Below are 21,287 nucleotides of genomic sequence, written 5' to 3'. Positions count from 1 at the left end.
ATGGATGTTTTGTCCCTATGCACTCATGTACAGATTTATATTAACAAATGATATTTTGCTTTATGACCCTATTTCTGTCTTTTAATGCTGCATAACATACACTTCATAGTTGGCTCAAACTGAGAACAAAACTAAGGAGCTTGCAAACACCTTGGTACTGTTTCTAAAGCAATAGAGAATGATGAAGTGCAGAATCTAAGCATTCATTTTCTGGAGTTTCTTGAATGATTTAAAAATGAAATTTATTCAAGGATTTGATGAATATAGGTTCACTCTACAACAGTTACTGATATATCAAATTATATTTGTAGAGACAAGAGTTTTTAACAGATTATATTCTCCCAGCGCTGAGTTGAATGGCTGTAGATATTTTACTTTATTTCACACTGCCACCTCCTTTGAAATGAACATCCTCCTCTCTGCTACTTCTGTCATCTTAGTCTCTTTATCCAAGTGTCTCTCTGGAGGCCTGGATTTGCTCTTTGTGTGCTATTGTAAGATGTATATGGGAACTCTGAGAGTATCTCCAGCAGGAGAAGTAAAACCTGAGCAAGAAAGACCTAAGGGCATTAAATCTTTCTGCTGCCTTTCATGAAGATGAAACTCTTCAAGTGCATAAAATGTTTCAGTACCTGTTGTGAAATGGTAGAAGTCTTAATAAGTATAAAATCCATGGTGATATGGGAAGGATATCTGAAGTGGTGATTGTCAAATTCATCTGTACTCTGACTGTACAGATTCAAAGGTTGACTTGAAATCACTGAGGTGTAGATGATTGGGCCTTAGGCTGGGTGAAATGACCTGGAGTTTAAACCTTGAATAGCTCTAGTGATGCTGTTTTGTATAACTGTTTAAAGAATCTGGGGACCCCACCAAAAATCAAAACCAACTTCAGTCTAATGCATCAGACTAGTCTTGGTTCTGACACCAGGTAGCTGCAGTTGTCATGGGGATAGGTCTAGATTTGGTCCCCAGCTGCAGTCCCACTGTAGCATGAGCACTGGTGGTTGGGTTGACTGGACTTCAGCAGGTACTGAAGGCCAGTAAAGCATTTGAACTTAAAGCAAATATTCTGTGCATGCAGCTTTGTATGTCCATGTTGGCTTTGTCCTCTTCAAAATACTGTCTGTGGGGAAAACACCACAGGTGCCTCAATACTGAGATAAGGGAACACAAGTACAGGGTGTGTACATGTCCAAAGTACAGTATTCAGGTCTCAGAGTACAGGGTTTCTGTCTTATAAAAAGATGTGCACAAAGCCTATTGTGTACTGTATGGCTGCTGTACATATTTTCCTAAATTAGTAATTTTTGGTGTTGTAAAACTGTACCTGGTAGGCCTACACTCAGCTGCTGATGTGAGTTCTAGTCATATTTTTTCTGTTTTGCCTGCAGAGTATTTAGCTATGAATACCTTTAGGAGGCCACTTGAACTGTATTTATAATAATAAAACACAATGCTATTAGAAGATGCTGAATTCAGTAAACAGTATTCCATATGTCCTACCAGACTTTGAGAGGTCACTTTTTAAATGAACCAGTTGTGAGTGAAGTGACCAATATTCATCCTATGCTGATGCTGTGCAGAGTTCTTTGAGACGTGTGTGCTGTGAACGCATCCCACAACCTGTGTTTTTATGCCTGAAGCAGCTTCTCGAGTCAGCTTGCTCTTCCATGCTGAGTCCTGCTACCCTGCAAGTGGGAGTGGTATGAATGAATATGTATAGTATGTTGTGTGTGTGGATATGCATTTATGCACAGTAGAAGGACACTATTCTAACTTCTAGAAAAAGTATATAGTTAGCTGTATGCATTCAAGCACAAGCAGCTGCCGTCCACATCCCTAGCAGTGGCAGTGAAGACCTGTGCAGGAGTGTGGAGAGAAATGGGGGGCTGGACCACTTCTATGAACAAATTTAAGTTATCCCAAGGATGGATTTGGTCAGACTTACATCTGCCACAAAACTAATTTGAATGTTTTTCTAAGAGGTTTCTAGGAGAACAATATTCCATATCCCAATATTACTTAGGAGTACATATTACTGACATGGTTAATATGACCAGTATCTTCACCAGCTTCATGTTTTTCTTGTTAAAGCTTGCTTTTAGCATTTCTCCTGTGATGAAAAGCCAGCTGAATGTGTTACCTGTACCATAACAAGAAACAGATGACAGGAAGTGGGTAATGGTTATTTGTTGTCTTTTTATAAAATTATACCAAGTATTTATGTAACATGTAGTCACAGATGTAGTCAAGAGTGCAGATAAATCAGGCTTCCTTTTCCCAGAATTTGGACAGAGATCTCTTGAGTTATTTCCTCATTTCTTCTCTGAAGATATAAAAATACCACAGGCACTGAAGATTTTAACAGGAGTTTTAATGCAGCCAAAACAGTAAGAAGCATAATCTCATACAGGCATTGTTGTTCAGAGACTTGGTTCTGTATCATTGTCACATCAGAATTTCTTTGTTAGCGGGATATTGGGAAGAAAATATGTAATTTTTCTACTTAAAAGAACCCAAAATGGGTAAGGGTGAGGTGGAGGACAAGGGGAGTAAGTGATTTTTGATTCCCCCTGGAAAGCCCACTGTTTGGTTGTCTTGTGTTAGATCCTTTCACATACAAGGTACTGAGGGGAAATTTTGTCCTCTAGTTTCAGTCAAGACTCATGGAAGGAAAAAAACCATTAAAAAAGCACTATAAGTTAGCATTGAGATGACTTCAAGGGAAAGATTGAGAGTGGAGCAGTTGGTCCATCAGTCCAGAAGGCCTGGTCATTTTCTTATCTAGAAGTAGGTTGCTGACATTTTTGTGAATGTTCATTCTTGTGAGGATTCTTCTGAAAGGTTCAAGGAAAAAAATACCATCCAAACTGAAAGTGAAATCTGTCTTGTCTGTTTCTGAGCATGCAGAAATGAACGTTAAATGAACCACTTTATAAATTTAACCTTAGAAGATGCCAGTTGACTGAAATTGGATATCTAGGACTGTGTATTGAAATGGCTGCCAGGAAAAGGAGGGTCCAAGGTAATTTCTCGGAGTTAAGTCTGTCTGTGATAATGCCTGGTGTGTGCTTTAGGAACTGTTCCGTGATAGCTATTGCAGATACAGGTTAAGGAGTGCCCTGCATTGTCCTGGTGGGAGACAATGCAAGAAATAAAGCTTGCACGATTCCTTGTCACCATCTATTCATATTTTTAGAGCGTTAACCCTGAGGTGATTCCTTTATCATATTGGAAGGCATGAGAGCCTTCATTAACCACAAAGAGGGCACACCCTCTGCATGTTGTAGTGTGCAGAGGCAAAGTGTGTCTGCTTAATTGTGCTTTTTTGTTCCTGAACACCTCAGAACTGGGCTGAAGGGTGACAAGGGGAAAGTCTGGGTTGGGTTTTCCCCCACTTCTTCAAGGAAAAACTAATATGGTCATCAAAATGTATTCAACTACCTGTCTTTTTCTTGTGAAAGCTCACTATCGTAGATAAGGTTATATGCAGAAATTTTCCTGCATGCTAGTTGGGAATAACAGCAGATAAGTTGGAGCCTGCAGCTAAGATGAGCATGTTGGAGTGTCTGTTTACAAATCAAATATCTGCCTGGCATGGCCTGCCCTGGCAGCAGAGCTGTGTGTGCACTAAAATTAAAGAGGAGGCTGGAAAGGGAGACATTCCTTGTGTTCTGGGTTGGTCTCATTGGTTCAGCAGCATGTACCACTACTGTGCTGCTGGCATGGAAGCCAGCACAACTACAGTAGCACACTGTGCACTGGTGGGTAAGAGCTCAACAATAAGGGACTGGAAAAGACCACTTTCCATAGAGAGGTTTTTAGAAGGCTGAATATTACCAAAATAATTTCACAAAGCTATATAATCTGAAAAGCAACTGAAGTGACTGGTCTTGATCTGCTGCCAGACCTCATGGGGTATTGCTTTCCACAGGCTGCTGCAGCACATTCAGCCATGTTACCCCATCCCATAATTTTTTTCTGCCATAACTGAGCTTACTATTTGTGCTGATTTGAAAGTTAACCATGCTCTCAAGTAAGCAGAGAGAAAAGTGATTTTGCTGTTGCTATGTGGCAGAATGGCCAAATGCTTGCATGTATTTTTGGGGTGGTACAGAGTGTTTAGACTTTAAATACTAGCCAAGGGTGTTCAGGCTTCTAAGCTTGCCTCTGCGCCTGGCAGCAGCTCCTCTAGTGTTGTCAGCCCTGCTGCCAGGGATGTTGTGATGTCCTGGAGGGGACAATATGGCAGCCTGTTAGTCTGAAACTCTCACATTCTTTTAAAGTCAAAGACATTAAATGTTGGTAAAAGGTCCCCAATGCATGGAGCGTTTTCTCTCTTTAAAGCAAAAAACCCCTGTGATGTCCTCGGCTTCTCCTGCCTTGCAGTTTGGAGCAGTAAGTCTGCAGAAAGGGGGTTTGTAGTGCTTCCAGGAGCTGTGTTGGTGCAGAAGCCTGTTCTCCACATTCAGTGTCCATGTTTTATTTAGAGTTTATGACACATTCTCATTGCTTATTGGGAAGTTGGCTTCTAGATTCACAGGAGAAGAGGGTGGTTTGGGCTTTTGCATTTATTTTCTTGGCATTTAAATATTTCTCATCTCCTCTGGGATGCTGTGCCCTGTGTCTTGTGGTCTTTATTCATAATTTAAGAACCTGTCTTTATAGTAGAATATGTGCAACCAGGCCCACCTTTATTTATGTCTGACTCATGTTGAAGACTATCTTGGAGCACCTCTGTGCTGAGCACAGCTCTGCTGTGTTTATTAGAGGGTCTTGTCTGTCATGCTTCTGATTCTCCACTCTGCTCCCCTGCTTTTGAGCATCTGGATGATGAAAATAGTGTTGTCAGTGTTGTCTTGTATTTTCTGGCTTCGAGGCTTCTGGTATATGACTGTTTAAGCATGCTGAGCTGTTTCTATCTCCCTGAAATCAAAGCATCAGGAGGTGTGGCATGAGTAAGGGTACATGGTTATAAGGGAGTGTGTATTAGGTGACTTCTAAAGCTTCAGTTACTGTTTCTCCATCTTTCTCAGTTTTGTTCATCCTATATTCCCTTGCACTGGTAAGCTGCTCTTGTGAGGCTACTGACCTGGGATCCTGATCTTCCTATTTGCTCCCTTCTCTGACCTGGGTATGATACAGCTTGTCTCTAAATGCTGTTGTTGAGGTTTTTGTGGATGGCTTTCATTATGCCCCTCATTTTGCAAGTATCTCTAGAACACATTGTTTCCACAGTAGCTGGAGACTTCATCAATGTCCCTTCCTACAAAGCACAGATCAAGTTCCCTCAGAAATCTCTCCCGACCTCTCCTGGCTCACTGTTCCCCTCCATCTGCAGAAGACCTGGCAATGGCTGGCCACTGGTCCTTGTGTCCATCCAGCCTCCCAGCTAGGCTACCCTTCCTTCAGCTGCCTGTTTTTCATTTTGGTGTCTGGGCAGCCCTGCTACATGTCTGGGCTACCCATGCAGGCTCTTTGGGCAGCCCTGATTTGGTGCTGCTTGTCATGCACAGCTGCTGATCTCATGCGAAGGGTGAGTGCCTCAAAGGCTTCAAAATAAAGTTTCCCCTTGTTCGAGCAGTATTTTACTACTGCTCTCTGCATCTTATTGCTATCCTTAGCTATGAATAGAATGTTCATTCTTATCCAGATGCAATGAGCAAGGATTTCAAGATCTGTGGCTCCCTAAATATTCAACAGGCGAATAACCAAGATTTCTTAGTTCCTCTTACACCGCCTCCTCTATCTTTCCATGTCAATAGCAAAGCACTGAAGTACTCTTTCCCTCAGTGCCTAAAAATCTAATTCCCCTTCTGTTGAGCTGAGTATTTAGCTATGAATCAGTGAAAAATCAGAATGAAGTGTGCATTCATACAGGCGTATACTGGGATTTACACTCCTACTTCCCTTATTTTTAACAGTACTGGCTTTTTAAATGTCAAAAAATTTAAATTTTAAGGTTTTTTAAGGAGAAGGAGTTGTTTTGATAAGGGAACATAATTTGTTGTACAGTAAAAGTTGAAGTGGCTAATGGCATACAACTTCTCTATGCTCTGCAGTATTCTTCACCTTTACTCTTAAATTTTACTGCTACAGGTTGTTTTTATTAATGTTCAGGGAAACATTGCTGTGGAGAGTTATAGTACTTTCAGCAGAGGCTGGCTTGTGCAGCTACTTATGGAGCAGCAATGAAACACAACTTGAGACATACATTCAAATATTAAATATTTGCAGTGCCTGTTCAGAGTATAAGAAAGAGGTTGCATCAAAACTGAGTCCAGGCTTCTAGAAAACAGCAGGTTTGTGTTGATAGGTTTTTCTTAAGACCAAGTGTATCAGTCTAGTCTGGTGTAACCAAACTGCTCAGATCCTTGCACAAGGATGACTTTTGCAAAGGACAGCTCTGCTGAATAAAAAAACAGCAAACACCCTAAAACTGTATATCATCCACATTATTTAATATTCCCTCTTTCCTCTATGAATCCCAATGCTTGTAAGGAATTCAGGGTAGGTTTTTTTTCAGATCTATACAACTATAGAGTAATAATTACTGCAGAGTGAGTGCAACAGTGTTAACTTGCCTCCTTTGCGATTGCAATTCTTTTGTTTATCCTTTAAAATTAGGGAAAACATTCTAATTTTATTAATAATGTAGTTGAACAGTGAGGTTCAATGTTTGAGAGCTTGCTGGGGACTGAATACATTCTGCAAATGGAAAACTCACTACTTTGTAGAAGGCCCTGAATGCAAGTAGATGGAAGTGAAGATCACTCTTACACCCTAGGTATAATTAACTTATTTAAATGTGGCCCTTTTCCTCCAATTGTTCCAGTGATCTTACTCCTCATTTGACTGCTCCTTCAAAACTGACTCTTAGGAGTAATTAATAGTCCATAAGCTGTCAGCTAATACTCAGCATTCATACTGTGTTTTGTTTCGCTACATGTAGGTCAAATGCTATTAACATAGTGCATCTCTTGAAATCTTAATTTCTAGTTTAGATAATTGAATTCAAAAATTTGTGGCTATTTGTAAACATCCTCTTAAACCTTACCTGTCAAATTAGTGTATGAGTTGGCCTTAATACTGGGATTCTTTAAGATAGACGGGAAAATCTCACAGATCTTGGTAAATTCGTGTTTAACAGAATTTCATTATAATATTTCTTTAACTTTAAGGGGGATTCTAGTAACTTGGTTTTAAGCGCTTAAAATATGTACACCTTAATTTTTATGACTGAGTGATTAGATAGCCACTAGATTACATGTTTTACTAGAGAAATTTTCTGCACTCAAGAAACCTATGTTTCCCTTTTGCTCCAAGGTTCATGTTTTTGAAGTCTGAAGGCTTTGACAGCATGTAGTTGTTGTTGTTTGCAAAGCTTTCATCTCCATGTTAGCACTGTGGAAACCTTTACTGTGGATTTTATTTCAATTCAGTTTTGCAGCTCAAGTAACTCCAGCACTTGAAGGTGGTGTATTTGTTCTACCAGGATCACTCCTTATTATAAAGTGTATATAATTATAAAGTGTATATAATTGTATATAATATATAATTTTGTTTGATCCCAGGCTTCAGTTCTTGAGTCTTGCCTACAACTCCTCTCCACTTTTTTCAGTGCCCAGTCCTCACAGTAGGGACTAGGTAAGGTTGTCCTCTTTCCTCCCCTTTCCCTGGAAACAGCCACACAAAGGAGGAGAGGTGGGTTAAAAAAAGGGGTGGGGGGAAAGTCTTTTCTAGCTGTGGGGATTGACTCACATAATTTCAGGTATAGCTGGTACAACTGCTTGGGTATCTGGGCTGCCCTGTGAGTTACAAGACAGCTACTGATGGTCTGCACTCAGGGGCAGGAGTTTTGTCATGCCAGCATATCTAGGGAGGTGAAGTATATGGTGTATACTGATGGCTTCAGGGAAAGTTTTAGATGGGGACATTCAGCACTGCAGCCCATGTGCCTGTAAGCTTCTGTAAAAGCAAACAACAGCTCCAGCCCTTCATCAGTCTCTTGTATGTCAGAGCCTCATTGCTTAGAGGCCAAACCTGGTCCACAGCAGTGCTCTCCTTAGTAGGACTGCTGGGAATCCAAAGGTATATGGCATGCATCCTATGGATGGCCATTTTAAAAAGGGAGAAGGAGAATCTTATAACTACAGAAAAATGCTTCAATCTTTTTATAATTTTTCCTGGTTATAAAGAGATTTGAGATATTCATGAAGTGGTTGTTAAGGACTTATCTTTTTCCTGAAAGCTTGTAATTTTGCATCTTGTGCACAATAGAGGGAATGTCTCAGATGTGATCTCCATCAGAGTTATAATATACTTCCTTTTTATCTGCTTTAATCTGTGAACTAAATCCATTTTACAGGATTTTCCTCTGTGATTCCCTCTATAATTTTTGGATAGTTACAAGCAGTTCTTAGCAGAAATTCTTTATGTTAAAATATGGGACAACCTCCCCAGGAAAGATTTCCCTGGTAGCAAGCTCTGGCTTGGCTCTGTTTCTACAAAGCACAGTCATATCTGTACCAGAGGGAACACTTTTCATACATGTGGCCCCTTCTTGAAATTATGCCTGTGCCCTTGTGGAGAGATTTCTTGGAACTTGTAATTGTTGATAGGTTCCAAAAGATGATTTGAAAAATTTTTTTTTTTTTAAAGTCTGACAGATATTTGTTATAATTGCAGGATCCCAGCTTTACAGAAGGCATTTTTTTGAATGCACAAACTATTATTGTGCTGAAACTAAAAATATCAGGCTAGCACCGGCCTTGTAAAGCAGTAATGAAGTGGCATCAAGACTTTTAAATAGCTACAGCAAATAGCTTTTAAAAGTGCTATTTTTGCACACAAAGACAAAAGAGAATAAAGTGTATAGGAGAAATACAATTTTCCCTGATAAAGATTGCAATTAAAAATAACACATTTTCTGTAATGACATGGAGGTAGCAAAATTGAGAAGACTGAAAGGTTGAAGGGGAAAGGAAAAACCATAGATGATTCTGTTCTAGTTTTCATGGCCCAGAGTGGGACATGGCAGCTTGCACTGTCAGGTTGAGCCACAGCCTTCCTGATGGAGATCAGTGCTTGATGCCTCCACAGGAAAGTGCTGAAACTGCCAATAAGGCACAGACCGTATCTTGGTATAGTGCTGTGAGTAAAGCAGAAAAATCATCCTTTATCCCAATGTATCTTCCTAACATTCTTTTAAAATTTGCTGGTTCTTTTACTTTTGTGTAGTCTATCACTTAATCAGAGTTGGGTAATGAGTGTTCAGTGGATAGTAATGCTTTTATAACTTTTTTTTTCTTTCCCTTTGGCAAACTACAAATGACATCGTAGAAGTAGTGAAGAGTGTTTCCACTTAAGCTGGCCTCCTCAGTTTGAGAGGAGGCAGATGAACACGAGCTAGTGTTGCTGCTGCATCCTACTACGTTTCACAACACCCATCTGCCAGCCCGGCATGTGATCCTTCCCTCATGCCGAGCCGCAGCAATGTCCTGGTAGCCCGTCTGCCTGAGGAGGAGGGGGCCCCAACGGTGCCCACAAGGAGCACTGGGAATGGGGATTAGCTCCATCAAACAGCAGTTCCTGCCTTTAAGGACCAGTCAGTGTGACAATGTTTTTTAATTTTTTGGAAATAAGGATCGGTACTGAATCAGGAGTGTTAGCATTAGTGTTAACCTGGTTCATAAACTCCAGTGTTACCTGAAACTGCTTTTGAAGTTACACCTTCAGAGGGGAGATTCATGAAGTATTGTAGAAGATATTGTGAAGTGCTTAATTGTATTCAAATAATGTTGCATAAATACTTATGTCTGTGTTTTCAAACTTGTTTTCATTTAATTTAGATGAAGGGTTAATGAAGATGTAGCTTTAGATGAAGCTGCCAATTGGCAGCTTTAGATGAAGCTGCCAATTTGGCCATCTCTACATGATTCGTTATTTCATAATACCTGTATCATGTTCCCTCTCACTCCTTTCCAAGCTGAATTATCCTGCTCCCTTTAATCTCTTTGTGAAGGAGGCCACCCATGCATCTAATAAGTGGGGTTTTTTGCTTTTGTCTTAAACATTTCTCAAGTATTTTTTTAGCCTTGCAGACCATTTAGTGCCATTTGTCAGCCTTGATACTATGATTTTTCTTTCTTCATCTCATGCATCCTTAGCATAATGTACACTAATCTTTCTTCCTTATCAGACATTAAAGAGACTATTTCCAGCTTAGGGTGTAATGTGGGAACGTGAAAGCACATGAGAACTTTTTTGTGTGCTGTGTTCATCACCTGGGCTAATTTTGTAGCCCAAAAAATTCTTTAGAAATTTCTTCTATTTCAGAGCTTTATTAGAATATTCTCTCAGTGAATTTTTCTATTGTATGAGTTATTTTTAGAAAAAAGGAGAGAAAGGGAGTTTTGATACTGATGTTATCTGTAATGATTTATAATGTTGCTTATACTTGTTGGATTCCTTTTTTTTTTAGAAGCCAACCTTCTATTGGTAAATTATAGTAATTATGCTTTAAGCAATTTCTGACTTAGCAGATTCATGGCAGATCCTTTTAAATGTTATTTAATATTAATGTGGTTTTAAAGCATTTAGCCTTCTTTTTTCTTTACCTTTTTTTAAATATACACAGGGTTGTGTGTGCATATAAAAAAAATTTAAATGGTCCAGCAGTATTATCTGGAAATACTTAAACACATGTGTTATGTGGGGTTATTTATAATAGTTGTATTCGCAGTTGCATATGATGCTCTACCTGAGATCTATTTTCAATTACTTTCTATGTTTTGCTTAATTGAAAACACTGGAATTGAAATAGTCCACAACATCCATTACTTCATTATTTCTTTTAGTTGAGCATTTCAGAAGTCCTACAGTGACAGGAAAGTAAATGAGGACCTAGCATTTGCTCTTAGCACTGTAGGGAGGGACGTTGGCTGGGGTGGCTCTGCTGTCACCAAGTCCAGCCTGTGCAGTGGAGATGAGCAGCCCGTAAGAGTTGTGACCCAGTTATTCACCACACACTTTCTTAATTTGGTAGCAAGTTGAGGACTTTACAAACCCTTTTGGGGAAGACAAACCCTTTTGGTTAGGGGAATTGAATTTGTTGCCATGGCAAACTGAATCCTGCACGTTCTGGTCTCTGGTGCTGTGCTAACCTCCCTAAGCAGAAGTTGCTATTAGTTGCTAACAGCGTCTTCAACTTGTCTTGTGATGAGCCTGAGGTCTTTCTTGCAGAAGTGCTGTGTTCCCCTTACTACCAGAAGTGGCTTTGAAGCTGCCCTTTGAACACACAGACGTGCTGAGCACTATGGAAAATCAAGCCCTTGGTGTCCAAATTGGTCACTCAATTAGTAGTTCCTTTGACAATTTTGTCTTTGTTCTCTGTGGTTCAGCATTACATTCTTAAAACCCTGGTAATGCCACCTAAACAGAATTGTATTATAGGGTAAACTTATTATTAGTTTTGAACATTTGGATATAACTGTAAGTTCCCAGGAGAAGAATTCACTCCAGGGTTTGTATGGGATGTGGTAAATAAGCCAGAGTTATTGTTTTCAGGCGCTGCCTTTCTGGTGTGTGCAAACAATGACTTCAGCAGCTTCCAGGCTTATTTTTCTGATTCTTCCAGACTATGGTCATGGTTTCATGAGACAGTAAACTGGGTTTTGGAGGGCCTACAAGATGAAAAACACCATCACCACACATTGCAGTGCATTGAGCCATTGCAGACTGGCTATGCCTCTTCAAATGCCTTCACGAGGTTTTGGAAAAAGAACGGTGTCCTGGCAGACTGAAATGGGTATTCCATCTCCATGCTGCTTTGCCTTTACAAGGAACCAGCATGCTCTGACCTTTCTGGTGAAAATGGGCAAAGTTGCTGTGTTTGGGCTGTGGAGGGCAGTGATGCAGAGGGGCTGCCCAGGCTGGGAGATGCACTGGGTGACCTGAAGCTGAGCTCACCTGTCCACCACAGTCTCCATTTAGGCAATGCAGTGTTATCCAATTATTGCACCTTTCAAAAATAACCACCAGGAATTTATTAGGGGCTTCTTCATTTTAATTTTCCTTATAAACCCATGCTAACTGGGACCCTTACTGGGGATATTGTTTCTTTACACCAACCAAAAATAATGTCAAACTGAAGATGCTTTGAGGAGCCTTTTTGCTGTGGTCAGCTGTTGGTAGCTGGTGTGGCTGTGAGAGGAGTGGCACCTCTGCCAAGGTAATGTCACACCTCCAAGTCACAAAATGCCAGGTCTGCTCCTGCTGCACTGCGAATTCTAGTACACCAGGGGCGGGTGGGGGCCACATCAGACTAGTTAGGCTGAATTAATATAATTAATGGAAAATGGCATTATGGTGATTTTTTGTTTTGTTTTGCGGTTGTTTGTTTATGTGGGTTTTTTTGTGTAGTTTTTTGTGTGTGTGTGTGTGTTTTTTGTTTTTTTAATATGGTTTTAGGTATATAAAGCAAGTACTTGAAATATGCAGATGGCATTTGTGGTTCAACCAGGCTGTGATATCAGCCCTGGCCTTTACCCACCCACATCTTCCTTTCCTTACCTGGCTCTTTTGTTTTCCTTCACCACACCCTTTCCCTGCCCCCCCCCCCCCCCCATTACATCAAAATTGTTTGATTGATAAATCACATTGTACACTCAAAGTCTTTGCAGCCAAAAATTTCTATGTGGTTTTTCAACTGAATTACCCTAATACTTCTGTCTCTTTTAGCCCTGGTATTTATGATTTCAGTTGTGTTATCTAATTTTAATTCCTTGTCAACATGACACAGGAGTCATGGAAACAAGGGGGGGTGGTGGTCTAATGGATTTGGTCTACATTAGTGGAGAAAATAACTTCAGGTTCTCCAGCACCACTGTGACATTCCTGTCACTAAGTGCATGTGTGAGAGAGAAACAGTATGGGTAACTGTGCTTACAGACCAGATGTCTTGAGATGAATTTCCTTGCAGTGTACAGCAGAAGTCCTACAGCACTATAAGATGATGTGTATAAAATAGTCTGCTCTGAAAGTGCAGAAAACTGCTCTGATATGTTCAGAAGTACTACTTTAAACCTGTGAAATCTGTATGAGAACTGTGCTATTTTAATGTGCGCATCAAGCACTTGGTTTCACTGAAGAGTAATGTTTCCTTTTTTTCTATGTAAAGCAGCCTCGATCTGTGGGGCTTGGTGTAGGGTAATGCTGTTTATAATGAAGTCAGAATTGGCTTTTAGAGCCTGATGAATGAAAGTCCACAGTATAAGACTGCAGCTTTTTGTGAGAGAGACATCTGTGCTATAACAAGAGCAGGAGACCCAATTTAGACAACTGCTAGAAGGAGAGCTGAAGAAAAGGAAAGACCTTTTTTTCTAGCTTAGATTAAATATTTGTACAAATAAACTTTTCAGCTGCTCATCAGAATTGCTGCTGCACCACCAACTTGGCTTTGAATTTTGTTCTGATTGCCCAACAAGGCTGTACACGAAGAGTGTTACGGAAGAGCAGCTCAAACAAAACATGTTTATTTTGCAGCAGAACTATGGGCTTTGGGCTAGTGAAAAAATTTTGGGGAGAAGGAAAAGATAGTGAGAGACATACGAAGAAATGAAAGATGTGAATAGAAACTGATTGTTGCAGTAAATACATGTGAAGCAAGAAACGTGCAGGGATTGAGTTCTGTGTTTTGAAAGTGAGTTACAATAGAAGATATGGCTTTGAATATGACTGCAATGACTTTTCCCAGCTGGATCAGCTGGTTCAGTTAAAAGTGTTCTCACCCATGAAACTTAGTCCTCACACTCACTCACACATACCCCAACTGCTGCTGAAACTTTTGTACTAGTGCATTTTAAATACAGTCTAGTTAAAAGGCTATCTCTGCAGTGTTGATCTCACTCAAAATCCTGCTGCATGAGGCTGATGGTGATGAAATTTCAAGTTTCTCCTGAAGAGAGTGCTGTAGAGAATGAGTATCTTTGACCAAAGAGGATTGTTTCTTATTTTGGTTAAAGCAAGCTCAAATCCTTTGAGGAAACTTCTCATAAATCTGTTCAGTAAAGCAACCCTTTAAAAAACATGGGAACCCAAATCACTTGGATTAAAGCCCGGATGGACACTGACCAAAATGGATCAGAAGAGGATTAAGGAGCGGCGTAAGTGGAGAACTCCTGCTTGAGAGGGGTGTGATGCTGAATATACCATTCTGGGCTGCTCCTCAGAATAACAGCAAAGTAGTCTTTGGGTTCTTAGGCTCCTGGGAGCAGATGCAAGGGATAGTGTGTAGAGAAGTTTCTGATGGCTGATCACAAACTTCCTTGAAAGTACTTTTTAGGGAAAATGTGTCTTCTAAAAGTTGTGTGGATTTAGCTTTAAAGCATTTCTTTTCTTAATGAAGATGGTGACTTTAATACGTGGGTTGCGATATAAAGGTATGCTTAGCCCAGAATATAAATTTAATATAGAAATACCTTACAAAAATATTGATTAGTTATTACCAAGCAAACCATACAAAATATTGGTTAATTGACTGGTGATTAAAGCACTAAGGAAACTGTTGTGGTACATTGGATATTCTAGCACTGTTCTTTGCCTGCATGAAAAAGGATGAAAATGAAATTGTGTTTTGAAATTTTGCAGCTTTGGGGCAGAATGGCCATGAGGTGGTGGTCTGCACAGCTCAAACATAAGAACAGCTGAACACATTTGCTCATGTTGTGGCATGGTCTGCAGTGTAGAACAGCACAGGTGTTGGCATACTGTAGGGACAAAGGAATTGCTTTATCAGACTAATGAACTCTTTGGTGCCTTATTTCAAGTAGACATCTCAGAAAGGATCTCTAAGCCAGGAAAATCTTTGCTTTTCTTGTTTTAAATCCCTGACCCCCACCTGAGATTCTGTTCACCCACTGGTTTCAGTGGATCCCTTAAGCAGTCTGTGGAAGAAGGTTTTCCTCTAATCTCATGCTGTGGCTCTCTTGGCTTGTGTGAGGTACAGCTGCAGACCTGCAAGACCTCACAACTCTCCTACTCATCTGTGCCAGTGTTTTCATTGTTTAAAAGCATCTTGCAGAAACTTTTAATATATTTTAATCCCCTGGAGCATCTCTGCTTTGGTAATATTTAGTAAATTTCAGAGCAAACATTCACTTAGATTCTAATTGTCAGATCCGAGGAGCAGCAGAAAAATGATTTTTTAGGGGATTGAAAAGGCAAACTCTCAGACTAGGCTAATCTCTACTTGTAGAATGAGAGGACAATTAACAACTTGTCTATGAAAACAAAACTCTTGCCAAGAAAACTTACTAGAGTCTCTACAAGAAGCATGGGGAAATTCTGCAGTTAGAAGCAGTAATACATTACTCCAACTTGGTGAGCACTGCGTTGGCTGTTAAATACCTGGTTTGAAATGTTACCTTTGAAGCATCTATATGCAGTTTAAACTTTAGTAGGTGGCAAATAGTGGAAATTGCACTGATATAAGTTGTCTCCAGGTTTGCCATATAAACAGCAGTTTATCTCAGAAATATTGTTTACATTGTAGTAAAAGTACGTGGTAGATTCATAGATTATAATTTAGGAATTTTAATCTCATGAAGCTGTAGACTGAATTTTACCTTTTTACATTTTTAAGGACTGGGGTTTTGTGCACACTTGATTGCTGGTTATAGCAAAGGGAAGTGTACTGCAATGGGAAGCATCACAGATGCTTTTTTATGCCTACTGCCTTCCTTTTATCTTTGCTTCCTTGTTTTCTTCCTTTCCCAAAGGGATTTCCTCCCTTTCTTACTTACCTTTCCCCTTAAGAGATTAACTTAAGAAATGTCATTTTGGTTACAGAAGGGAGTGCAATCTTACTTTTTCACTTCTTCTTGTAAATTGTGGACTTTTCCAGCATCAGTTAAATTTGAGACAAAACATTAGGGTGCAATACACCACAATGCTGCACTTATATATTTTCTAGTTACTGCCAGAGTCACCATTTTCTGCAACATGATTTCTCACCAGGAAGAAAATAAACTCTATACCATGTGAATTTTAGATGTGGTACAACTGTGGGTGTGTTAATGCTTTTACTGGAATACTCTGACACCCTGATTTTTCCCCAGAAGCTTGTATATTTCCCGCTTCTTCATCCTCCATTTGACAAGAATAAAACTATGCAAAATACAACTACTTAATTTAGATTTCTTTTGCCCCTTGTCATATACATTTACCTGTTTCCTAGCTTTCTACCAAAGGAAAAATTGTGACTTTCAAATAATGGTGAAGATACTGTTGTGAGTGGTTCCTCTGGCATGGTGATCTTTGAGAAATCGGCCAAATAATTGTGAAATAGCTCTTCATGTGCTGCTGATTCTTGTTTCCTTCTCTACACAGACATTTCCCCACTAAGGAAGAAAATAACACATTTATATACAACCTAAGTGTGTTGGAAGGAAAAACCCCAATAACTCCAAACAGGGACAAAGTTAGATATACGTTCTTGGAATACATGGAGAAAGTTTTATTTCTGATTTGCTTCTCTCTAATTCTTTCTGCCTCTGCTTTAGCCCACTCTGAGAACAGGTGACTTGGAGGTCTATTTTCAAAGTTTGGAATATACAGTCCAGTGTGCCTACCTAAGGTTATACTTTCTATTTTCACATTAGTGAAATTTTAAATGCAGACTTCCTCATATGAGAGAGAAAACAAGTATGTGTACTTGTTCTACATGGAATAATAATTTATTCTTTATTGGAATGGCTGTCTTAAATGATCTGTATTCTCCTACAATAATTTTTTAAATTCTGGTGGTTTTTAGAGGCTTTTTTGTTTTGTCAATCTGCTTTGAAATTTAAATACATAATTTCTTTTGCCTCTTACAGGTGCTGGATAGTTTGCTAGCTCAGTATGGAACTGTGGAGAACTGTGAGCAAGGTACTGTTTCAACTTTCAATTTGCTTTTGAATTTGTAGTGGGAAGTGAGTGCACACTGAACTTACCCTCCTTTTGATGCATTTTCCTTTCAGTGAACACTGACACGGAGACTGCAGTTGTAAATGTAACATATGGCAATAAGGACCAGGCTAGACAGTAAGTATCTTTAGTTGTTGCTGTCACCTCACCTACATTTTGGAGTTCATGTTGTTTTGACTTTATATGTGACTTATCATGACACCATTTTAACAGTAAGTTAAGCCTTGACTTTTAAGAAAGTCTGTAGCTCACCTTAATTAACAATTTTAAAAATTAACTTTTATTTTGATAAAAAGTAAATTAATAATCTTAAAAAATTGAAAAATTGAAGAAATTTGCCTTATTGGAGAGAGCAGAAAGTCAATTTGCCAGTGAGAGAGGTTGGGAGTTACTGTTTAATGATATTTTTAGCCATGTTTTAGTGATGCCCTCTTGCAGTGTTCATTGTTTTGTGTCTGTTTCTTAACAAACAATCATAGCAAAAATAACAGGAAAAAAAAATGTAGCTGCTAACGAGAATACAGGACTTTTTCATTTAAAAATTTAATACTGCTTCCAAACACACACAAGGTGTAATATGCATACCTAAAATAATTTGTTTGGTATTTTTTAAAATTTAGGCTACATATTTTATGCTTCTTTATATCTTCAGTAATTGAGAACTTTTAATCTAGATATTAACATTTAAAAATATTTTACTTAATCATTGTTTGTGCATACTTTTCCTTTTAAAATCTGTATTATGTACCATGCTAAAGATTTAATTTTGCTTCTCTACCACAAGAAATGGACATGTGTGGTTCTTAAGTTTTAATCTGGTGACATAAACTTACTTCCTCTCTTTCTAGTCATAGCAGGTCAAATAAAACCAAACTCATGGAATAGCCTACATTGGGCTTTCTATTTTAACTTTGAAATTTCTGCCACCTTGTGGCAAACTAAAACCAGCAGTTAAGATGCAGAGTGTGCTTATGGTGTGCATTAATTCAAAATTACAAATGAAACAATATTTGTACATATAATTAAGTAATTATCATCTGTGTGTAACTTGAATGCAACACATGTATTTAATCTTTCAAAGCATTAGGTTACTTGTAAATGTATTATAAACAAATGTGATGGGAAACTTGTGTCAGTGGTATCTCCTGTGTATGCTGGAGCTGAAGGAAACAATGTTTTCCTTGAATTCTCTATTTAACTTTTCTCAAAACCTGAATTGTTCTAACAAGTTCTTCAGGTTCTTCTGTTATTTTGATTCTGTTGTGTAGCAAGTAAGAAGGCTGTATTTCTAGTTCTGAAGAAATTTACAGTGGTGTAATGTTTACAGATTAATACTATGTGTGCCAGTTTCTCCTTTGAAAATATTAGAAGTACTAAAAATACCATGGAAAGAAGCATGATATATTTTTTTGAGCTGTCATCTGTGATGTGCATTCCTGGACTTGTGCCCTCCCTTGTGAAGATGCAAACAACAGTTTTGTTCCCAGCTTTATGTGCTAAAATTTAAGGTCAATCCCAAGGAAATGCTGGGATAAGGAAAGACTGTGAAGAAGGGTCTAAGATAATGTTTTCTTTTTCATAAGAAACCATGTGACACTGAATGAGAACCTCTTGAGTTTGAAGCGGGCAAATTGGCATGCAGCATGGATGTTGTAGGGGAGCGGAAGTGATACAGGTTGAATGATGGCACTTTGGTTCCTTGGAATGGGTAGGGAAAGTGGAGGAGCATTGATGTGCCTTTGTGAATGCTTTCACATGACACAAGTTTTCTAAGCAGATGAGTCCATATTCTGTTCAAAAATGTTAGCTGAGATTGTCTGAGTTTGGGAGGTGACCTTGCAACCTTAGGAGAAATGGCTGGATCAAGGTGATCAATTCCTCAACTGAGGAATTGGAATGAAGGCTCACTACAGGACCTGCATATGTGTGGGTATTCCATAGTGACTGCAATGCTGTTTCAGTGAAATGATTTTCCCAGACATGACCTAGCTTTGCTGCTTGGACCTGGCTGTGGGGGATGACTGTGGCAGTGGAGAGGGAGTGTGCAGGTGTTGATAAAGGCAGTGCTGACCATCCTATGAAGGACATGCCGTAACAAGAGCTGACTTTATCAAAAGCTGTTTAGGTTTCCAAAGAGTCAGCAGCTGGTAACAATCTTTGTAGTTTGGAATTCAGCTCTTTAGGGTAAATGGTGCTCTTTGCCACAGTTTTTGGATCAAACACCATGACATGAAGATTTCTATGCTGCCACATACAATGAGTGGGTCCCTAGTTCTAACTGCACCTCTGCTGTCCTTTTTGCAATGCACACACTAACCCCACAGTAGTGCTGGCTGACAGAACATGCAGAGTTGGCTACTTCCTTGCTGGATATCTGTATGGCATTGCCATGACTGTTGGAGTGTGTACTGGCAGTGTGTAGTGAGTGAGCTGTAATACAATCTGGAGATATTTTGATAAGCAGTTCTAAGCAAGTGTGGTATGCATTGCTTGGAGGACGGTACTTTTGAATAAAACTTGTGGTTCTGCCCAGCTGGGAAACTGAGCCATTTTCTGTCTTGCAAATTTAAGTAGTTGTGGCAGAGGTTATTTCCTTTAGGCTGGTACTACAGCTGTGGCATGTTCAGTTCAGGTCTGCATCCAAAATTAATTTGGAAAATGAAAACACAAAAGATTGCTGCAGTCTTTTTGAGAAAGCAGTCTTAGAGTGCACAGCATTCAAAATCTGAGATGTGCACAGTTCCTGATGTCTAGCTGGGACGTAGGTCTGTGTCTTTGACCTGTTGTAGTGGTATCTCTTTCCTAGCTGGAGGGGTACAGCCTGTCTTGTCAGAAAAAACAGGATGCTGCTTCTGGCCAATGTGGCCAGAGCAAGGGAACCAGCATGGCAGATCAGGTACTTTTTGGCAGCCCAGGAGCATTGTAGAGGGATGTGCAGAGTAATGTGTGGGCCTTAGAAAGCCACCCTTTGCTCTCTAGCACTGAGTAGCAAAAAGAAGGCTGGCACTACCAGGTCTGACACCACATCCCTCCTCTCCTCTCCTGCAAGCACTTGGGAGGAGGAGAGATTTCTTCTAGCTCTCAAAGTGCCCCTGCTGCTCTCCTTCCCAGAAACTGGGAGAAGGCTTTATAAAGCATGTGCTCTGCTGTGGAATAGACAGTGATTGAATGTTGTGGTGGGTTGTGGAATATTTGGAAGAGAGGAGAGGGTGAGGCATAGAGCCTGGAGCCTGTGGTTCACCCTGTGCAACCCAACCAGCTGCATGCAGGTGCTGAGGCAGCTTGGGACATGCTTGCCAAAAGACAACCCCCCTTTTCCTGATATCAATCCCTGACTGCAACCAGCAGGACATGCTGTGTCCTTGTGATGTGCTGCCACCTAAATTATGGCTGATATCTTCAAAAGTTATACCACCTTCTCTTTCCCTCCCCCAAAGATTCCAGTGTGTAGGATTCCAGTGTATATGCTACAAGATTTAGCTTTATCCAGGATTTTGAAAGTCCACTGATGATCACCTCTTAATCAGAATACTTGCAAAAAAAAATTTTTAGCACCTTTTCAATGCAGCACACATCTGTGTGTGTGTGCACAACATGTATCCTGGAATGAATGAGGATTCACATAACTAATATTTTTATATGCCATTGTGGGTCAGGGCTAATGGTGCCATAGGAATGAATGATAATACTGAAAATTCAGTGGTGTATTATAAGCTTAGGTTTCATTCTGCCTTTGTTTTCAGAAGTACTGGTGAAACCTATATTTTTATTTTATATATTAAAAAAATATGCTAAAGAAAATTTGCCATGTTATGTCTTCTCATATGCAATTGTATCTGTTCAGGGATGAAAAAAGAAAAGTGGTGTACGTAAAAGCTGTATGTGGGAGTGAAATATGTTCTCCTTCTATTGCTTAGTGTCATCACGCCATCAGTGGAAGAATGATTTCCAGCACGAGACTTGGTGCTTATACTATAATAATTTATCTAGGGTGTTTAACTTCCACTAGCATCAAAAGGGAGAAGAAGGCTAGGTGAGCATTCTCTCATAGGGAGCTCATGAGGGGACAGTAGTGAGATCCCATTTTGATGGGAAAAACTCAGGAGACTAATTTACAGAATACTTGTTTAAAGGTTTCATTTTTATGTAGGATCTTCTGCTTCTGAGCAGGTGTCACATGAACATAAGCCAGGCTGCTATCCATCTTATCAGTACATAGACAGTAGTTGCTGCAGCCTCTTAATGAATTAATTTTTATTAAAAAATTCAGAATTATACTAAGAGATTTCTGTGTACCAGCTCCTGCTGGTATGTGA

General features: G+C 39.6%; 1 protein-coding gene across 3 annotated transcripts in view; it reads left to right on the top strand.

Annotated features, from left to right (window-relative positions):
- Positions 1-21,287, top strand: part of IGF2BP3 (insulin like growth factor 2 mRNA binding protein 3) — a 111,483-nt gene that overhangs the window by 52,692 nt on the left and 37,504 nt on the right. For all 3 annotated transcript variants that reach the window (XM_021538252.3, XM_031503849.3, XM_085573135.1), the window contains 2 exons: positions 16,881-16,932; positions 17,025-17,088. In XM_021538252.3, the coding sequence (XP_021393927.1) occupies positions 16,881-16,932; positions 17,025-17,088 (116 nt within the window). The remainder of the gene's footprint in view (positions 1-16,880; positions 16,933-17,024; positions 17,089-21,287) is intronic.

Source organism: Lonchura striata, chromosome 2 (genome assembly GCF_050655825.1).
Source record: "Lonchura striata isolate lonStrDom1 chromosome 2, ASM5065582v1, whole genome shotgun sequence".
Classification (NCBI taxonomy): Eukaryota; Metazoa; Chordata; class Aves; order Passeriformes; family Estrildidae; genus Lonchura; species Lonchura striata.
The sequence above is the reverse complement of the archived record's forward strand: the minus strand, read 5'-3'. Positions and strand labels throughout refer to the sequence as shown.